We start from the raw sequence: 15,768 nt of genomic DNA on the forward strand, positions 1-15,768 counted from the left end.
GCATTTTAAACGTAATTTACTCATTTCTCAAGAGCAGTTGACTCTTCTTTATTTGAATGTGTGCGCCGTTGTATATATGATAGTATATGCAAAAAATTAACAAATTTTCAAATGAAAGAGCACCTAAAAATCGAAGAATATGCGCAGATGCGGAAAATGGAAAATGGAACATGTACGCAGATGGAATCGCACCAATGTATTTGTGCGTATGTGGTCAATATACAGAGAGCACAGTTGGCGTATGCGTGACTTCTGTTTGTTTCGGTATTTGTATGTGCCTGTATGTATATATATATATATGTGTATGTGTGTGGGAGAGAAAAACGGCATTTTTGGTTTTTCGCTTTCTTCGTTTGCTTTTCACCTCGCACGTTCTATCGGGCACGGTTGACGTGCTCACACACTACAATTGTTGTGCTGGGAAAAAGTTTTTTTTACAGCTTCGTAAATGCAAAAGCATTAATGATTTGCAGGATGCTCCGTTGCTCTGTTGAAGAAGACGGAGAGAGATAAGGCTGTTTTTCAAATGGCTGAAGGTGCTGGTGCTGTTATGGTACCTCTGTTTCTATTCACTTTTATATATCTCTTGAGCTTTTTTCATTTCATAAGCAGAAGGCACACAAATTTCATAGCCTCCGAAAATTGGATCAAATAAAAACAATTTTTTTTGATTAAACATTATACTCAAAATGCCATTTTCGCAATAAGATGGTTTGTTGTTAGAGCCTCTCTCTACTTTTTGATTGCCATTTTATTCATCTACATATCTCATTCACTTGCAATGTGGTTCTCGAAAAAGTAGAAGCGCGCCGCGTACTCTTAACAATTAAACAATCCAGAAAATGCTGCAATTCTTCATGGGGCGTATTTTCTAAAATAGTTTGCATCGTTTTATTTTCTTATTTTAACAGAGATGTGTGTGTGTGTTTTTTTTTTCTATCTAAATTGCTACAGCTGCTGTTCTGGCTGCGTTAGCCTCGTTTCATTGTTCGACAATTTATAAGTGGATGATAGTTGTTGTTTTGGGGATGTGCTTGTCGAATGATATCTGCATTGGTTATGGTATAGCAGCATTAAAGATAGAGCAAAGAGAATGGGTTGTAAGGACAGACCATAGTTCGAATTTATATCGATGTAGCGCAGCAGCACTGAATTTTGTACATGATTAATGAGCCAAAGTTTATCCAAGAAATAATGTATATTTCGTTTTGTTCGATATACATATAGATGGTTTTTTTTTCGTTTGGTATGTGCCTTTTCTGCTGATGCACATAGAGCGGCATTTTCCGCATTGAATATGCTTTGTATTGTGAAAAATGAAACCACAAGATTTATTGGGAAAATGTGGAGAGAGAGAAAAAAACGGGGATATGAAAATGACACGTCACGATTCTTCGAATCACTTTTTTTTATTTCTTTCCATCTCTTCCTCTTCCGTTTCTTTTACTTTGTGATAATATTATTCGTTTGATTGAGAAATCGTTAAGTGATAGGAATTCTATCATAAAATATCTGCTATTGTCGTTTCAAAGCTTTTGATCATCGTCGTCGTTTCGCTCCTTTTTTATTTCACATTTTTTTTTCTATCAAACTCAAGGATTTAGAAAGTGACTTTGTAATTTTGACATAAATTGAATGGAACAAAGGCGCAAAATTATTCGTATATATTTTTTTCCGTTTCTTTGCTTACTACGTTAAACCATTTTTTTCCTATTTGCATTGCCATTGATTTGATGACTCTATCATATATTGTGGATTTTGGGCTATTTTTGGGGCCACCGAGTGAAGACAAGAAATCGAATTAGATCTATTTGTCAATCATAAGTTGACGTCAATAATATAAACAATTTTTCTGCTTTTTCATTGCGGGTACGATTCATGTATAGCATATGTGTGTGTGGCCAGGACGCGATGAGATTATATGTGCCCTCGGGCAATAAAATACAATCCTTTTCGGTTTTATCGCTGAAATGAAATTGGTTTTGGGTTCTGAGTTCGCAACAAGATGCACGCATTTTTCGCTATTTGTGGTCAACACACAAATTCTTTGATCATGTCAGTTGAATGACATATACAGAACTTTTGTAAAATTTGAATTATTGCCTCTCATTCTCTTTCACTCAATTATTTTTCACTCTCATCCATTCATTCACTGCAACATTTCAAAATTGTTTACAACGACTGCAATGCATGTCATATGTTTGCATTGTTCGGAACGAAGAGAGAATAATGTGAGAGATGATGTAGAGAGAGATACATAATACATATTCATTGCAATTTCATTGTGCGTATAAAACTCACCTCCCTACATACAACATTGTAATGGTTTACATTGCGATTTTATTAGGAAGTTATATGGCAATGCAGTCCAACACCATTAATTACATAAATTTGTCAGTAATGACTTAATTACGGGATGTTGTTCGTCTGTCATCCTATATCAGATGCAACGAAAAAAAAAATAGAGAAAATTTATCACAAGCATACACATTTCTGATGTTGTGTGCATCGGCACATAAATCAAAAACGAAATGAAATCTGTGTCTCGTAAATAAAAACAAAACGGAATAAAAATGACGGTTTGGACAATGAATTGCGCGACTCGTGCCATTTTTTTCCTCCTTCTTCATAAATTCGTGGTCTCGAGCGATTTGTTGCGGTGTTCTCTAGGGCCAAACTTAAACACACGGTTCTATCATTGGAATAATAAAAAAAGAGAATAAGTACGTTCCCGCTGAATATTCTCAATTCACCAAAATCAAACTGTCGAACGCATTAAATATTCAACGTTTGCTTTTTTATTGAAAAGAAGAAAAAATATTGCAAACGAGACACGGAACAAGAGCGTAAAAAATGAACTATGAAGCTTATGTTATCCAAACACGCCACGCATATGCTCGATGTTTGTGAAATATAATTGATTGAGGCATGTTAAACTTGATATATTCATAAACAATTTCATTTGCATTATTGTAGTAGACGTAGCAGTGTTGTTGTTGTTATTGTTATTATTAATTCAATAAAACATATATTTTTGTCGGCGCGTTCTGCACTTTGAAAGTGCTCAGTTTATCGATTACGAAGGCAAAATCCAAACTTAAATTTTTCGACAACCGAAAATTCCACGTACGCTCTTTATTGCAAAACACATAAAACCGAATTTGATGAGCTTTTATTTAGCTCACCTTCTCTCTTCCTCTCTTTCTCTCTTATAACTAGAAAATGTTGTGGCACGAAATGAAACGAATGACGCACCAAACCAAAAAATTATTACTAACATTGAAATGTGCACCGAATCTAAACTAAATATATACTAGCTTAGTAAAATAGAAGAGAAATAGAAAAATAAAAGAAAAAAGCTTACTCAGTTTCATTGTTATTGAAAATGATTCGACTTGCTTGCGATTCGTAATCTTTTCCCCCTTTTGCACTTCCATCTTCTGTCCAATATGGCAAAGCAACACAGCCTCGGGCTCCACTCGCTCGAACTACTTTCAACTCATAAACGCCCACCGTTTCGATTAGTTCATGTTCTTGTTCGGCAAACGAAAAGAATCCAGCATGATCATCATCCAAAATCATAACAGTTGCAAGACTTTTTTGTCCAAGTATGGCACCATTCGTTGGATTACTTAATTGAATAAAGAATGATTCATCCTCTTCGAATATATCATCATCAATTATCTCAATATTTATAAAGCGTTCCGAAATGCCCGGTGTAAATGTTATGGTACCGCTTTGGGCAATATAATCGGTGGCTGCCTCAGCTGAACCATCTTGTGTTTGATAATCAACGCTAACGTGACCGGAAAAATCGCCCAAACGTACCACACGAATGTCAATACTACCACAATTTTCCATGCATGTATAGTGATTTGGTTGAAAGCAAACGGTTGGCGTCAAGTCATCCTCATCGATCACATTTACTTCGTTTAGATCGGCTTTCACTTCATTCGTTGTCTTTTCGGCGATTTTTCGAACAATATTACCGCCGCCAAGAATTTTTCGGCCAGCTTGAACGCGATAAAATGCATGCGATTTTGGTGTTGAATTTAATAGTTTTTCCTGTGCCATCATTTCCAATGTTGATCGTGCACTGTATTGTGGATACTTTTGTTTTAAATCTTGTAAAATTTTTATATATTCCAATCGTAATTTTTCCAAATCTTTAAATTCATCGGACATCAATTCAATGCCATTGTCCATAATCACTGAATCGGATCGATGCTCTTTTTGCGGTTGCATCGGTGCCGATGGATCAATCGTTTCCATTTGTACCATTACACCACGCTCATTCATACGATAACCTTTGCTCAAGTATTTATAGACCAACATTCGACGATCAGCAACGTATGCCATGTAAACAATCAATGGAAAGCACAAAAATGTAATAAAACCCTCCCAAATCGCAATTACGCCCGGCGAGAAAAACGCCAATATCAAATACAACCATATATACGCAAAAATTGACCATGTTGCTGTCACGAAAAATACGCGTAAGTGTTTGATGCGTCGCACTTCATTCTTTGGAATTACCACAATACATAAGGAAATTATGCAGAAGAGATTAAATGCAGCCGAGCCTACAATCGTCCCTGAAATTAAAAACCAAAGAAGCGACACGTTTATTTTACATCACAAAATTACCAAAACTGGAATTTCTAGAGCTTGTAACTTTGTACAAATAAAATGTAATTGTTACATTTGAATAAAAATGTTTATGCATACCTGGTCCTAGTTCACCGGCTTCAAAATTATTTGTAAATATTTCAATAATCGAAAGCAAAATTTCCGGTGCACTTGTGCCTAAAGCCATCAACGTTAAATTTGCCACCGTTTCATTCCATACGCGAACAACAATTTTTTGTTGTGTTCCATCTGCTTTTCGAACACTAACTTCTTTTTCGATGGCTGTAATCTTCTCAATGGCAGCCATAAATTTATCGGAAACAATTGATACGCCCAAAAATAAATAGCTCATTGCCAAGAAATAAACTAAACCACGAGCAAAACGATCGCCGGAGGTTATATTTTCTTGTGGCCGCCACATTGGCAGTATGAGTCCATCTTTGCACGTACTGCCCGACGAGTATCGGCTTTTTGTGGTTGGAAATTCTGTTTGTGTTTCGTTTAGATCAGCATATGCTGGCGATAAAGATGTTACATTTTCAGTTACTTCATCAGTTTTCCCACTGCCATTATCATCAACATTAACATCATCATCACTATTTTCCGTTGTACCATCATAATCGTGTCCATTTGTTGTATCCAATGCATCAACATTTTGTGATACGGTGGACATGTCAGGATTATTTAATTGCTCATTGGGTGTATTCAAATCGTTTGCGGCAATGGTAAGAACGATGCATAAAATTAACCACAGTATAAATTTTATCGCTTTCATTTTTATGGCCTTCCCTCGTTTTTTTTCTCTCGCTCAATCCACACACACAGGCACACACACACAAAAAAAATCGCGACACTAAACTACTTTCTTTTTCCTTGTTTTCGTTTTCTTTCTGTTTCTTCTCTATCGTTCAGCCGGTTATTTAATCAAATTGACGTTTTTTATGTGAAGGCATTAAATTAATTAATGCGATCGTTTGCGAATCTTATATTTTTCTTTTCTTCTCAACTTAGTTTTCAAATTAAAAACGTGTCACCAAAGTGTTCAAATATACAGAATACCGTCTATTTCGGATGATTTTTCCTCACAAAAATGGTTTTTTAAATTCAATTGAACCAAATGGAAAACTAAGAAATTGATCGGCGTCGCCGACATTTAGTATGACATCACTTTGCATTTTTGTGTGTATATTTTTCGAATTATTTATAATGATTTTTGATGCTTCTGAAATTTCTATGCTGCAACTCGATTAAAACATTTGTCACTTAATTCAAATTCAACTTTATGATGCACTGATGAAAATCGAAGAATTGTCGAGCATTTCGAATCACAATACCGGAACTCTATCAGATGCAATTACGATCAAAATGTCCACACATGATTTTTCTTTTGTTCAGGCGCAAAGATAGAACCGAACCAATAAATCAGCAAACCTTTTTGAATTCGAAAAAAAAGGAATTTGCTTCCAGTGCCTTCCGTCAAAAGAAACGAAGAAAAATCGAACTGACTGTGACACCGACTAAATTTATACTCATCCTCTCATCCTAGATTATTAAAAAGTGAGCGAACGAGCGAGTGTTGAACGCCAGAGAGCCATTTGCCAAAAAAACACAGAGCGGCCCTAGAACCTATAGAAAGAGTGTGAAATTGCCGCGCTCATATTTAAATTAAAGAAGAAAAATAAAAAAGAAACCGAGCAGAAGAACAGAGAATGAATGCCCAATATTCATATCGCTTCTCTATTCGATAGAGACAGACGAAATTGAGTCTATTTTTAATTTCATGAAATAAAATATAGTAGCTGATGTTGGTGTATAACATGTAAGTGAGCGAGAAGAATAAGAAAATAGAAAAGAAAAATATACAACATAGAACGATTAATGCACGATGTGATCGTGCATATATAGCACACAAAATAACTTATGCTCAACAAGTATGTCACTGAACAAAACGCAAGAGTAAGAGCGTGTGTGCTCGCGCGCGCTTATGTCTAACGATTTTCATTTCGAATTGAAAAAGAAATGAAAAACAACGGGAAAGCAAAAATGTAAAAGCGACAACATTCACGAAAACAAAGGTGTCAAATGTGCATATACTATTTTCGAAAAGAGGAAAAAAACACACCGTTACAAACGAACGGATTGTGTTTGGTTTTTGTGATTCAATTTTAGATCGCTTGTGCTCACCAGGTGGCTAATGCCGAATGGGCTAATTCGACTGGGATTCTTTTTCTCGTTTTGTTGTTGTTTAGTGTCGTTTGCTGTCTCGTTCTTCTGCTGCTGTCGCCGCAGCTGTCATTGTCGACGTTTTGTTTACTAATAACACAACATGATGCCAGGTTTTGGCCCCGCCGGAAACAGATTCCGCACTGTCAGTCTGCAAATCGAGTACAGGTCAGGGACCAACAGAAAAGCAAACGAAAAACACAGCGAGAATCAAAGACACAGAGTTGATTGAGAGATTTTGTGAGAAATGAGTTGGGGGGTCTAGTCGGGAAGGTTGTTTGTGGCGACAAAAAAAAAATGCAATAAAACCCATCTGGAATAATAAACAGCCAGCCAATTTACGTTTATTTATTTATTTATTTTTGTTTTGGTTTAATAGAGAACTACTTTATAGCGCCTAGTAAAGTACGCTTTGTCATATTTCAAATGAATGGTGATGCTAATTTTGTTTATTTACTAATAGAATATATTATTGTAATTATTTGTATTTTTTCTTGTTGTCCTCTAAATATTTTAATTTAAAATCCATTTCGGTCAACGTTTTTTTTTAAATACTGCACTGTGTGTGTATGTGTGAGTGAGTTTGTGTGTGTGTGTTGTTTAAACATTCAAATGTGACTATTTTTCCCTTTTTTGCTGGTATTTCTTTTACTCATTTTTATCGTTTATTAAACTTCATCGCGGTGTTTTTTTAGTTTAGTTTTACTCTGTGGTGGTGACTTTTCTACCATATTTTGTCCAGTGTCTCTTCAGTATGGGGGTATCATTTTCAATTTTTTTTTCTCTCTTCGTCGTTTTTTTATTTCATTTTGTTGAAGCTATTAAAATACGTTTTACATATTTAATTTTTTTGTCCTTGTTTTGGTTTTTCTTTTGTTTACTGTGTAACTTCTTTTTCAATTTAAATAGCTTAAACTTTAAAGAGGCAATCGTATTTTGTAACATTTTTTTTCTCTTATGATTTACAGTTTACAGAACAATTTATTGTTTTACTTCATTCCTTGTTTTTTTTTTGTTGCTTTGTTTCTATAAATGTAATTCATTTTATTATTATTTTTTTATATTTTTTGAAAATTAAAAAAAGTGTGTATTTCTATTCTTTCTCATTTTTTTTTTTTGGTAATTTTTTTGTGTTGTTCTTCTTAATTACTCTGTTGTTTTTTGTATTTTGGGGAAATAAATAATCAGGCAGTAAAGACGCTTTGCATTTTTTTAATTATTTTTTTTCTTGCTCAAATACTGATTTAGTTTTATTTTCACACACTATTCTCAATACACATACAACTGATTTATTTTTTTTGGTGTGGTAATGAACCTTTCTGTTTATTGAATAATTGTTGATTTTTGTTTTAAGACTCTTGCGAAATGTGTATCGATCAATGGAAAATACAAGTTTTAACGGTGTTTCCATTGTGTCAAAATTATTACCGTTGTGATTCTCATAGGGTTTTTTCATTCAAATTTTGCAGTGAATTAAGAACACTCACTGGAAACAGCATATGGAAAATAACTTCATTCTATATCTATATTCATATTCGAAACAGTGTCCCAAACATAACGTGGAAACATGTCATTAAAACTCGCCGCCAACGATGCACCACATTTCACAAGAGCCACTTAATGTCATTTTAATTTGTGATTTGGTTTTTTATTTGTTTAATTTAGATGTTTCATCTTTTATTAGTTTCGCAAAAGTTTGAATTTAAATTAGTTTTTTTTCTTCTGATTTTAAACTTGTTTATGTTGATTTCTGTTTTGCTCATTTTGGGTTCTGTGTTTGATTTTATGATTTTGTGGTTGTTTTTTTTTCTCTCTTTTGAATTGTCACAATTTTTAATGCGCTTAAATTTTACTGAAGACATGAAACAGATGAACGATCACCTAAATTAGGCATATTTGTTCATAAACACAAACATTAACCTCGAGCGGCGGCGCGGACGACTCGATCTCATTTCACTTTTTTCATCTAATTCAATTGATCTTATTCGAATTTTTTCTAATGCCAATATTGTCTTTCTATTGACATTATAACATGTTGATTCAGTTGTGTTGGAGGTTGTTTTGGTAATTGAAACCAAACAAAAGAAAAAAAATATTTGAATCGAGAAAAAACGGAGAACAATGAAACGCAATAGTTTGAAACGAATGTTCTCATAAACGAATGAAATGAAGGGAACATGTATGTAATGCGATATATATTACACACACCGTCAAGCCGTCGTCTAAAATAAAAACAAGCGTACATTTAAGAAAAGCATTTGGATTTTGCGTTATTATTTTTTTTTGTATCATTTTATTTTATTATTTTTTTTGTCGTTTTTAGTAGTTCTTATTTACTTTCAGTTTGTTTAGGAAAAAAAAGTGACTCAAAATGTACTTCATTTGCAGTGAATTGTAGAAACTGGCTTAAATTACGGACGTTTTAAATATGCTCGTGGATCAAACAACATGTATTCCTTTTCACACTCAATTTATATTCATTTTTTGTTTTATTTGTTTCGTTTTTTGCTTATTAAAACTATATGCAGCTCGTTTTGGGATGAATTTTTATTTGTCGTTCTTCTTCCAATATGTATGTGTGTATTTTGAAATGTTCCACTTTTTCGAATGGAACAAATGGGATCGAATATGCTTTTCGTGTTTTGTTTTGTTGTTGTTATTGTGGGAAAAGGTGGTGGTCTGAAGAGGGAATGTCGTGAATTTGATCATAATGTTGGTTTTCTTTAGTGCACAAAGGTTTACATATCTTTTCATTCCAAGAATGGGTTAAAATGATTAAATCGTTTTCGCCGGCTCCTTTGTTGTTCTTTGAGGGAGGGCAGACAGAAAAAAAAAGTGATTGGATTTATTGTGATTTTTTGTTTTCATTCTGTTTGAACGCATATTTAATATATGGCAAAATGTTTGTTTGTTTCTTGTTTTTTGTTTTTTTTTTTTTAATATTAAATTTATTCATTTTCTTCATCAATTAATTAATAAATTCGTGTTCGTCCATTCTAGTTGCCGAAAATTGTTACCTTTCACAAAGATTGAGCGGTATGCAACACGCACTAAAATCGAACCACACAGCGAGAGAGAGATTCAAGTCTGTTTCTCTCACTTACTCTCTCTATTAATTGTCGTATTTGCCATTTTTTCCAAATCCAATGGATGCGAACGATGGAAAGTGGTTCGTCTGTTGTTTTATTTATTCGTCGATTTATTTGGACATTTTCCATAAATATATTGAAAAGCCAAATTTGAATACATGAACACATATGCAGAATTGAACACAACTGCGGAGATGATTGAAATTGGTGTTGGGCTGCCGAATTAGAATTGAGAATTGGTTCGAACTTCAAAACAAAATTCAAAAGATCAAATCTCGACTTCAATATATATTTATATATATAGACTATAGAACATAGAGCGAGAGAGTAAAGAGCAACAAATGAAGCCGAGAGTCTCGAAATGTATTTGTAAGTACCAAACTATGGAATGGAACGAATTAGTGCTTGAATTGTTGCAGTTTGGTCGATAAAAGCGGGATCGCATTGTGGGAGCTAACATTTTTCAAAGCTAGAAGAATGAATACACTTTTGGTTAAAATTACATTAGTTTTTTTGTTCTTGTTGTCGTTTAAATCTATCTTTTTCGTCATTTGTTTTATATCATCATTGTTTTTTTTTTCTTTGTTTAGTTTGTCACCTCTTTAATCTTAATCATTTGAATTGATTTATTAAATAGTCAACGAATTATCATAAATTTTTATTTGACTTTTTTTTGTTTTCTCTAGAATTTGTTCCAAATTTACAACATAATACAACGGGAATACTTTGGAGAATACAAACAGACATAAATTTTTTATGTTGGTATTTCAACGATATTTTTTTTGTTACTTTCTTTAAATCTTATTTAATTTCACTGATTTGTTTATGTGTGTGTTCTCAATGTGGAGATGAGAATGGGCTCATTTTCTTTTGTTTACGTTATTTACTTTCGTTTAGACATAAATGACATCGATGTTTTGTGTCGTCTGACCTGTTCAATTAGCGGGTAAATTTTGCATCGAAAATGTTACATCCTGGTTTATTTTCATTTTGCTGTTGTTCTTGTTCTTTAGATATATATATTTTATAAATTAATTTGAGAATCTATAAATTAAAGCAATGAGACAAACAACCTCATTATATTTCATGTTTGTTTTGTTTTTACCTCTTAAATGGTGAAGAACAGTTACATGTGTTTGTGTTTTTTAAAAAACAAATATAAAATCCGAAAATAAGTGAAAATACAAACGCATTACATATGTTTTTTTTTGCTCATTTTCTTCTTCATTTTTTTTCTTTTTAATTTTCTGTTTAATCATATAATTTTCCTTATAGTGTCAGTTTTTTTAATTTTATTTATTTTGTTTTGTTTATCCAGTTAATGCCTATCTTGAAATGGTTGTCGTGGGAGATTCTTTGTGTTTGTTTGTTTTTTTGTCGGTGTACTCAGATAATTGTTGTTTTGTTGTTGCTGCTGTTATTTCCCATTTTGTTTCCTGCACACTCTCGAACATGAATTTTCGTTAAACACTATGTTTTTATAGTATCCATATTTTGTTTGTTTTGTTCTATGAAAATGAAAATGATCATCTCCTGTCACAATTTGCTTGATACTAATGCTTGCCTGCGAACACATTTTATCTGAATTCATCTTGTATTATGTAATAATTCATTCATTTTATTCTTAATTTTTTTTTGCATTTTTTTTTGTCTCGATTTAGTTGTTGTGTTTGTGTGTGTTTCCTTTTTTTTACTTAATTCAAAAAAGTATTTAATAGTATGTTTCTTGTTCTAACCAACCGCCTGGCTTGCGACGAATGTAAAAACGACGAATTTCGTCATAAATGAAAATGGATAACATGAATGGAATAGCCGGTAGCCACCAGACAAATCTATGTAAGGAAAGAGAGAGAGAGAGAACATAGAATAAATCGATCAGTTTCAATTAAATTTGGTTTGAAAAGCTGAAAAATGTCTATCATCAAAATGATTTGAAGCTAAAGAAAAACTATTCTTGGCCGACACTCACTTGAGCGGGTACATTCGAAGACCTTTGTCCATACCCGGACAATATGACAGGAATGCAGCCAATGCTGTTTCGAACACTAATCCAAAGTTCAATGCCCAGTTTCGCATTCCTTGATGAACGATCGAGTTTCGTCGTGTTTTGCAAATGATCAAATCGGCCCATTGTACGACCACAATCGATACGAAGAAGGCGGTATGGCATGTGAACTCAAGTGTCTTTCGGTCTCGGTATGTCTAAAAGAAATAAAATGTTTTGGTAAACACATACAAATTTAATAAGATATGTTATTCTTAAATTTCAATTTATTAAGCACATTTCCACATTTATACGATGAAAATATCAACTATTTAGCTAAATGCCGACTGCTTATTCGACTCATGTGTCAAATGCTCTATCGAATTCGCCATTTTATGATTCAATGCAAATCTCCGAACTTTTTTTTTTTTTAATGTTAAATAGAAAATTACCCATTCTTGGCCATATGAATCAGCCAAATCGTTGACAGCCTTTGAGTCCCAGGATTCTCGAATGCCGAAAAGTTTTCCGGGCAAAAATCCATTTTCAGCCATGATTACGAAGTAGACGAAGAATCCGGCAGCTGCTTGAATCATACCAATTTGACCGTAAGCCATCGAAATCAATCTGTTGAACAACAATGGCACAATCGAAACGAAAAAGAAAAAAAAATATAAAGGAAAAACAAAAATTCATTAGTCTCTGTAAATTCTTCATTTTATCAAATGCTACTCGAAATAAATTCTAAAAATTGTTTTTTTTTTTTTTGTTAAAAAAATAAAATTTCAAATAAAAGGAGATAATTATTGTTTTAGTTTAGATTTATATATATATTACATTAGTTTTGTCAAAACATGCATTAAAAATTGTGGTTATTATTATTATTGTGGCTGTATACAAGATTATTTGCCAGCTAAATAAATGCAGCAGTGTAAGTGGGTGTCATGCAGTTTTATTGGTAAAGCGCAAGCACTAAATGCACACAATTGTAAATACCATTTGCTTGAAAGCTTTTGTTAAATATATACTCACATAATGTTTATTATTAAAAATAATAAGAAATTAAACACATCAGAACAATAAGAATGTCGTGACGAGAAAACAGTTAATGCGGCAATAGCCGATATCAAAGAGAGAAATAGATTCAAATGATGTATCGTCATATCGTCCGTGTTTGTTGCTTCATTTTCTTTATTCGATACAAAAATAAGTGTTTTGTGTAAAATGTTTGTTATTTATCAAACAGTTTATAGCGTTAACGTCAATGGTCAAACGACCAGTGTCAATGGATTGAATGAAATAATAAGAACTCAAATAAATGTCAAGTCTTTTACATCTCCATAAGCAAACACTTGACAAATCGTGCAAAAACAGTATTAAAAAAAATCACACTTTATTCGATTTTATCGACATTCGATCGGTTTTCTCGTTCACATTCACGCTTGCTAACACCTCGCATAACTGTAAAACATGTAACTACAATGTTGAAACGAATTCACATTGATTGGATACACACATACAACATCGATAATAGCTAAACATCTACAATTTTCCAACCATTTTACTTCAACATTTAGAACAACATGCGAATATCTAAGATAACCTCTATCCAAGCAATACAATTTATTCACTTTATTTTATGGGAACAAAGAGGGGAGTGAAAAAGCAATTCTTTCAATATTTTCATACTCCATTAAATTGCACATGGATATGTTGAGGGTTTGCTACCACATTCTATCTACGATAATCTATGCAATACGATACGTTTTTATCATGTCTTTTTTTAGGGGTTTTCAATGTTGATAAAACGATCCAACGACTCAACTAATTCTCTAAAAAAAACTAAAATCAAGGCTAAAAAAATTGGGTTTGTGATTGAGGGGATATTATTTTTTTAGAGTTTTAACAGATTAACATCTAGATATGCTTGCACATAAATAAAGTACAAAACATAGAGAAGGTCTAAACGAAAATAAAAAATAAGAATAAAACCCAGACTTTTAAAAATGAAAATATATAGAGAATCTTATATAAAAGATGGACTAGCAGAAATAGATTCTATACAATAGGCATATAGGCTCTATATTTGTGAATCAAAAAGTTAGTGGTTGTAACTGTCTATTTATTATCAAAAACAAATGAGCACTCGAACATAGTCGAGCCAAGAGATAAAGCTTTGGAAAAATATAGAAGTTTGAAAAGAAAATTGATGGTGGAAAAACACATTTACATATAATATCAGTTGGTGGAGAAAGACAGAGAGAAAGAAAAATAATTTTATTTTTATTTTTTGCTACGGATAAGAGAAACATAGGGCAAAGTATTGAATTTTTGTTTGTCTGATTAGTTGGGCCAGTATGATTTTGAGTGCTACTGAGTAATTTTCTTTTCATTTTTTTTTTGCTGGTTGAATTTATCGGTGTACAATTTTTTTGTTTTTGGGTAAATTGTTGCTTTCATTCACCTACATGTGATATGGTCTGGTGTTTGGCAAACAATAGATAATATCTTGATATTTTTACGGAAAGTACGGGAAAAATCTATTTGATGGCTTTGGTTTGCAATAAAAATACAAAAATTTTATAGAAAATGTCGGAGTGGGGGAAAGGGCAGTATTACGTAAATTGCTGCGTTTGCCGATAATTTGTGGATTTATAAGCAGTTTTTTTTTTGTTTGTTTGATTCAATTTTTTGTTTTCGAAAATATAAAACGAAATAGAAGCTAAGAGAAGAATGCATTTTACTTTACTGTTTCTTGTAATATATTTTGTTCATTTTTGTTTTGTTTAAATTACTTGCGACAACTTTTTTTTTAGTATATTTGTTGCAATAGATATATAAATATATATATTATATAACATTGGTTAATATTTGTTTTGGAAACGGCACATGTATATATATATATGTGAAGTATATGTATTTCTGCTAGTCCGCCCATTTTCATGAAAACTGAATAAGTCAAAATACAACCAAAATCTTAAATAAAGAAGAACGAACAAACCCAAACCGAAAAACTTTGAATAAATAAAATAAAATCAATAATCAGTTTTTTTTTCTTGTTTTGAATTTGCCAATTTGGAAAATAACTTGTCGATCTGATTTAAGAAAAGAGTAGTAGTATATCTTCATATTTCGAATGCAATCATTTTGATGTGTTTGTTTTGCAGTGTGGTTGAATTTTTGGGAGGAATTTCAATTGAAATTGCTGACTACTTCAGCCAGAATGAATTTCTTTCTTGTTGATCATAAGGCACATTCAATGCGTGCACGTAAATTAACTTTGATTCTACACTGTAGCAGATTGGAAACACTTTTATCACAAAAAACGAATTTTCGAGAATTTTAAGCTGGTAGAGCTATGAATGTTTGAAAAATATAAAAGAATTGGGCTCTTTGGAACATACTTAGTTCCATTGATATTGATCAAAGAGGACATTTTGAATAAATCAGAAAGAAATTATTTATAAATTTTGAATAAAAACATACACAAATATGTTGAAAGAACAAACCACTGTACAATAATATGATTTTGTTTTGACATTCGATGTGCTTCAATATATCCAATAAAATGTCTCAAAAGATGATTGCAAACAGAAATGTGACAATAATATTCGTTTAAAACTGCTGATCAAAGTGAAACAGATCTAAACGGAAATGGAATACACATCTTTTTTCATATACACAAATAAACAAAGGAAACATACAATTTTTTTTTGATTTTGTGTCGAATTTGTTTTTAAACCAAAAACCAAAACGGAATTGAACTTGAATATAATTTGAAAATGGTATAAATTTTTTTTTGATAAAACTCAGAATCAGGCCGAATTGTTTGTGGATTGGGGT

At 32.4% G+C, this 15,768-nt stretch overlaps 2 protein-coding genes across 8 annotated transcripts in view; both read right to left on the bottom strand.

The window, feature by feature from the left end:
- Nucleotides 1–3,360: 3,360 nt before the first annotated feature.
- On the bottom strand, nt 3,361–6,149 carry LOC116344972 (sodium/calcium exchanger 3-like). The gene is made up of 2 exons (XM_031773864.1): nt 4,729–6,149; nt 3,361–4,595 (listed from the first exon to the last, which is right to left on the bottom strand). Exons 1-2 carry the CDS (start codon nt 5,402–5,404, stop codon nt 3,361–3,363), a joined length of 1,911 nt encoding a protein of 636 aa, XP_031629724.1. The 5' UTR covers nt 5,405–6,149.
- Nucleotides 6,150–7,958: 1,809 nt separating this feature from the next.
- Nucleotides 7,959–15,768, bottom strand: part of LOC116345415 (sodium/potassium-transporting ATPase subunit alpha) — a 36,411-nt gene continuing 28,601 nt past the window's right edge. For all 7 annotated transcript variants that reach the window (XM_031774737.1, XM_031774741.1, XM_031774740.1 and 4 more), the window contains 3 exons: nt 12,378–12,552; nt 11,911–12,143; nt 7,959–11,773 (listed from right to left, as the gene is read on the bottom strand). In XM_031774737.1, the coding sequence (XP_031630597.1) occupies nt 11,653–11,773; nt 11,911–12,143; nt 12,378–12,552 (529 nt within the window). In that variant the 3' untranslated portion in view covers nt 7,959–11,652. The remainder of the gene's footprint in view (nt 11,774–11,910; nt 12,144–12,377; nt 12,553–15,768) is intronic.

This window comes from Contarinia nasturtii, unplaced genomic scaffold, assembly GCF_009176525.2.
Source record: "Contarinia nasturtii isolate CC-2019 unplaced genomic scaffold, AAFC_CNas_1.1 Cnas_scaffold_1240, whole genome shotgun sequence".
Taxonomy (NCBI): Eukaryota; Metazoa; Arthropoda; class Insecta; order Diptera; family Cecidomyiidae; genus Contarinia; species Contarinia nasturtii.

Coding starts and splice junctions, on each gene's coding strand:
- LOC116344972 (XM_031773864.1), bottom strand. CDS start 5,404: ATGAAAGCGATAAAATTTATACTGTGGTTAATTTTATGCATCGTTCTT. Junction 4,596..4,728: donor AGCCGGTGAACTAGGACCAG/GTATGCATAAAC, acceptor TTTTAATTTCAG/GGACGATTGTAGGCTCGGCT.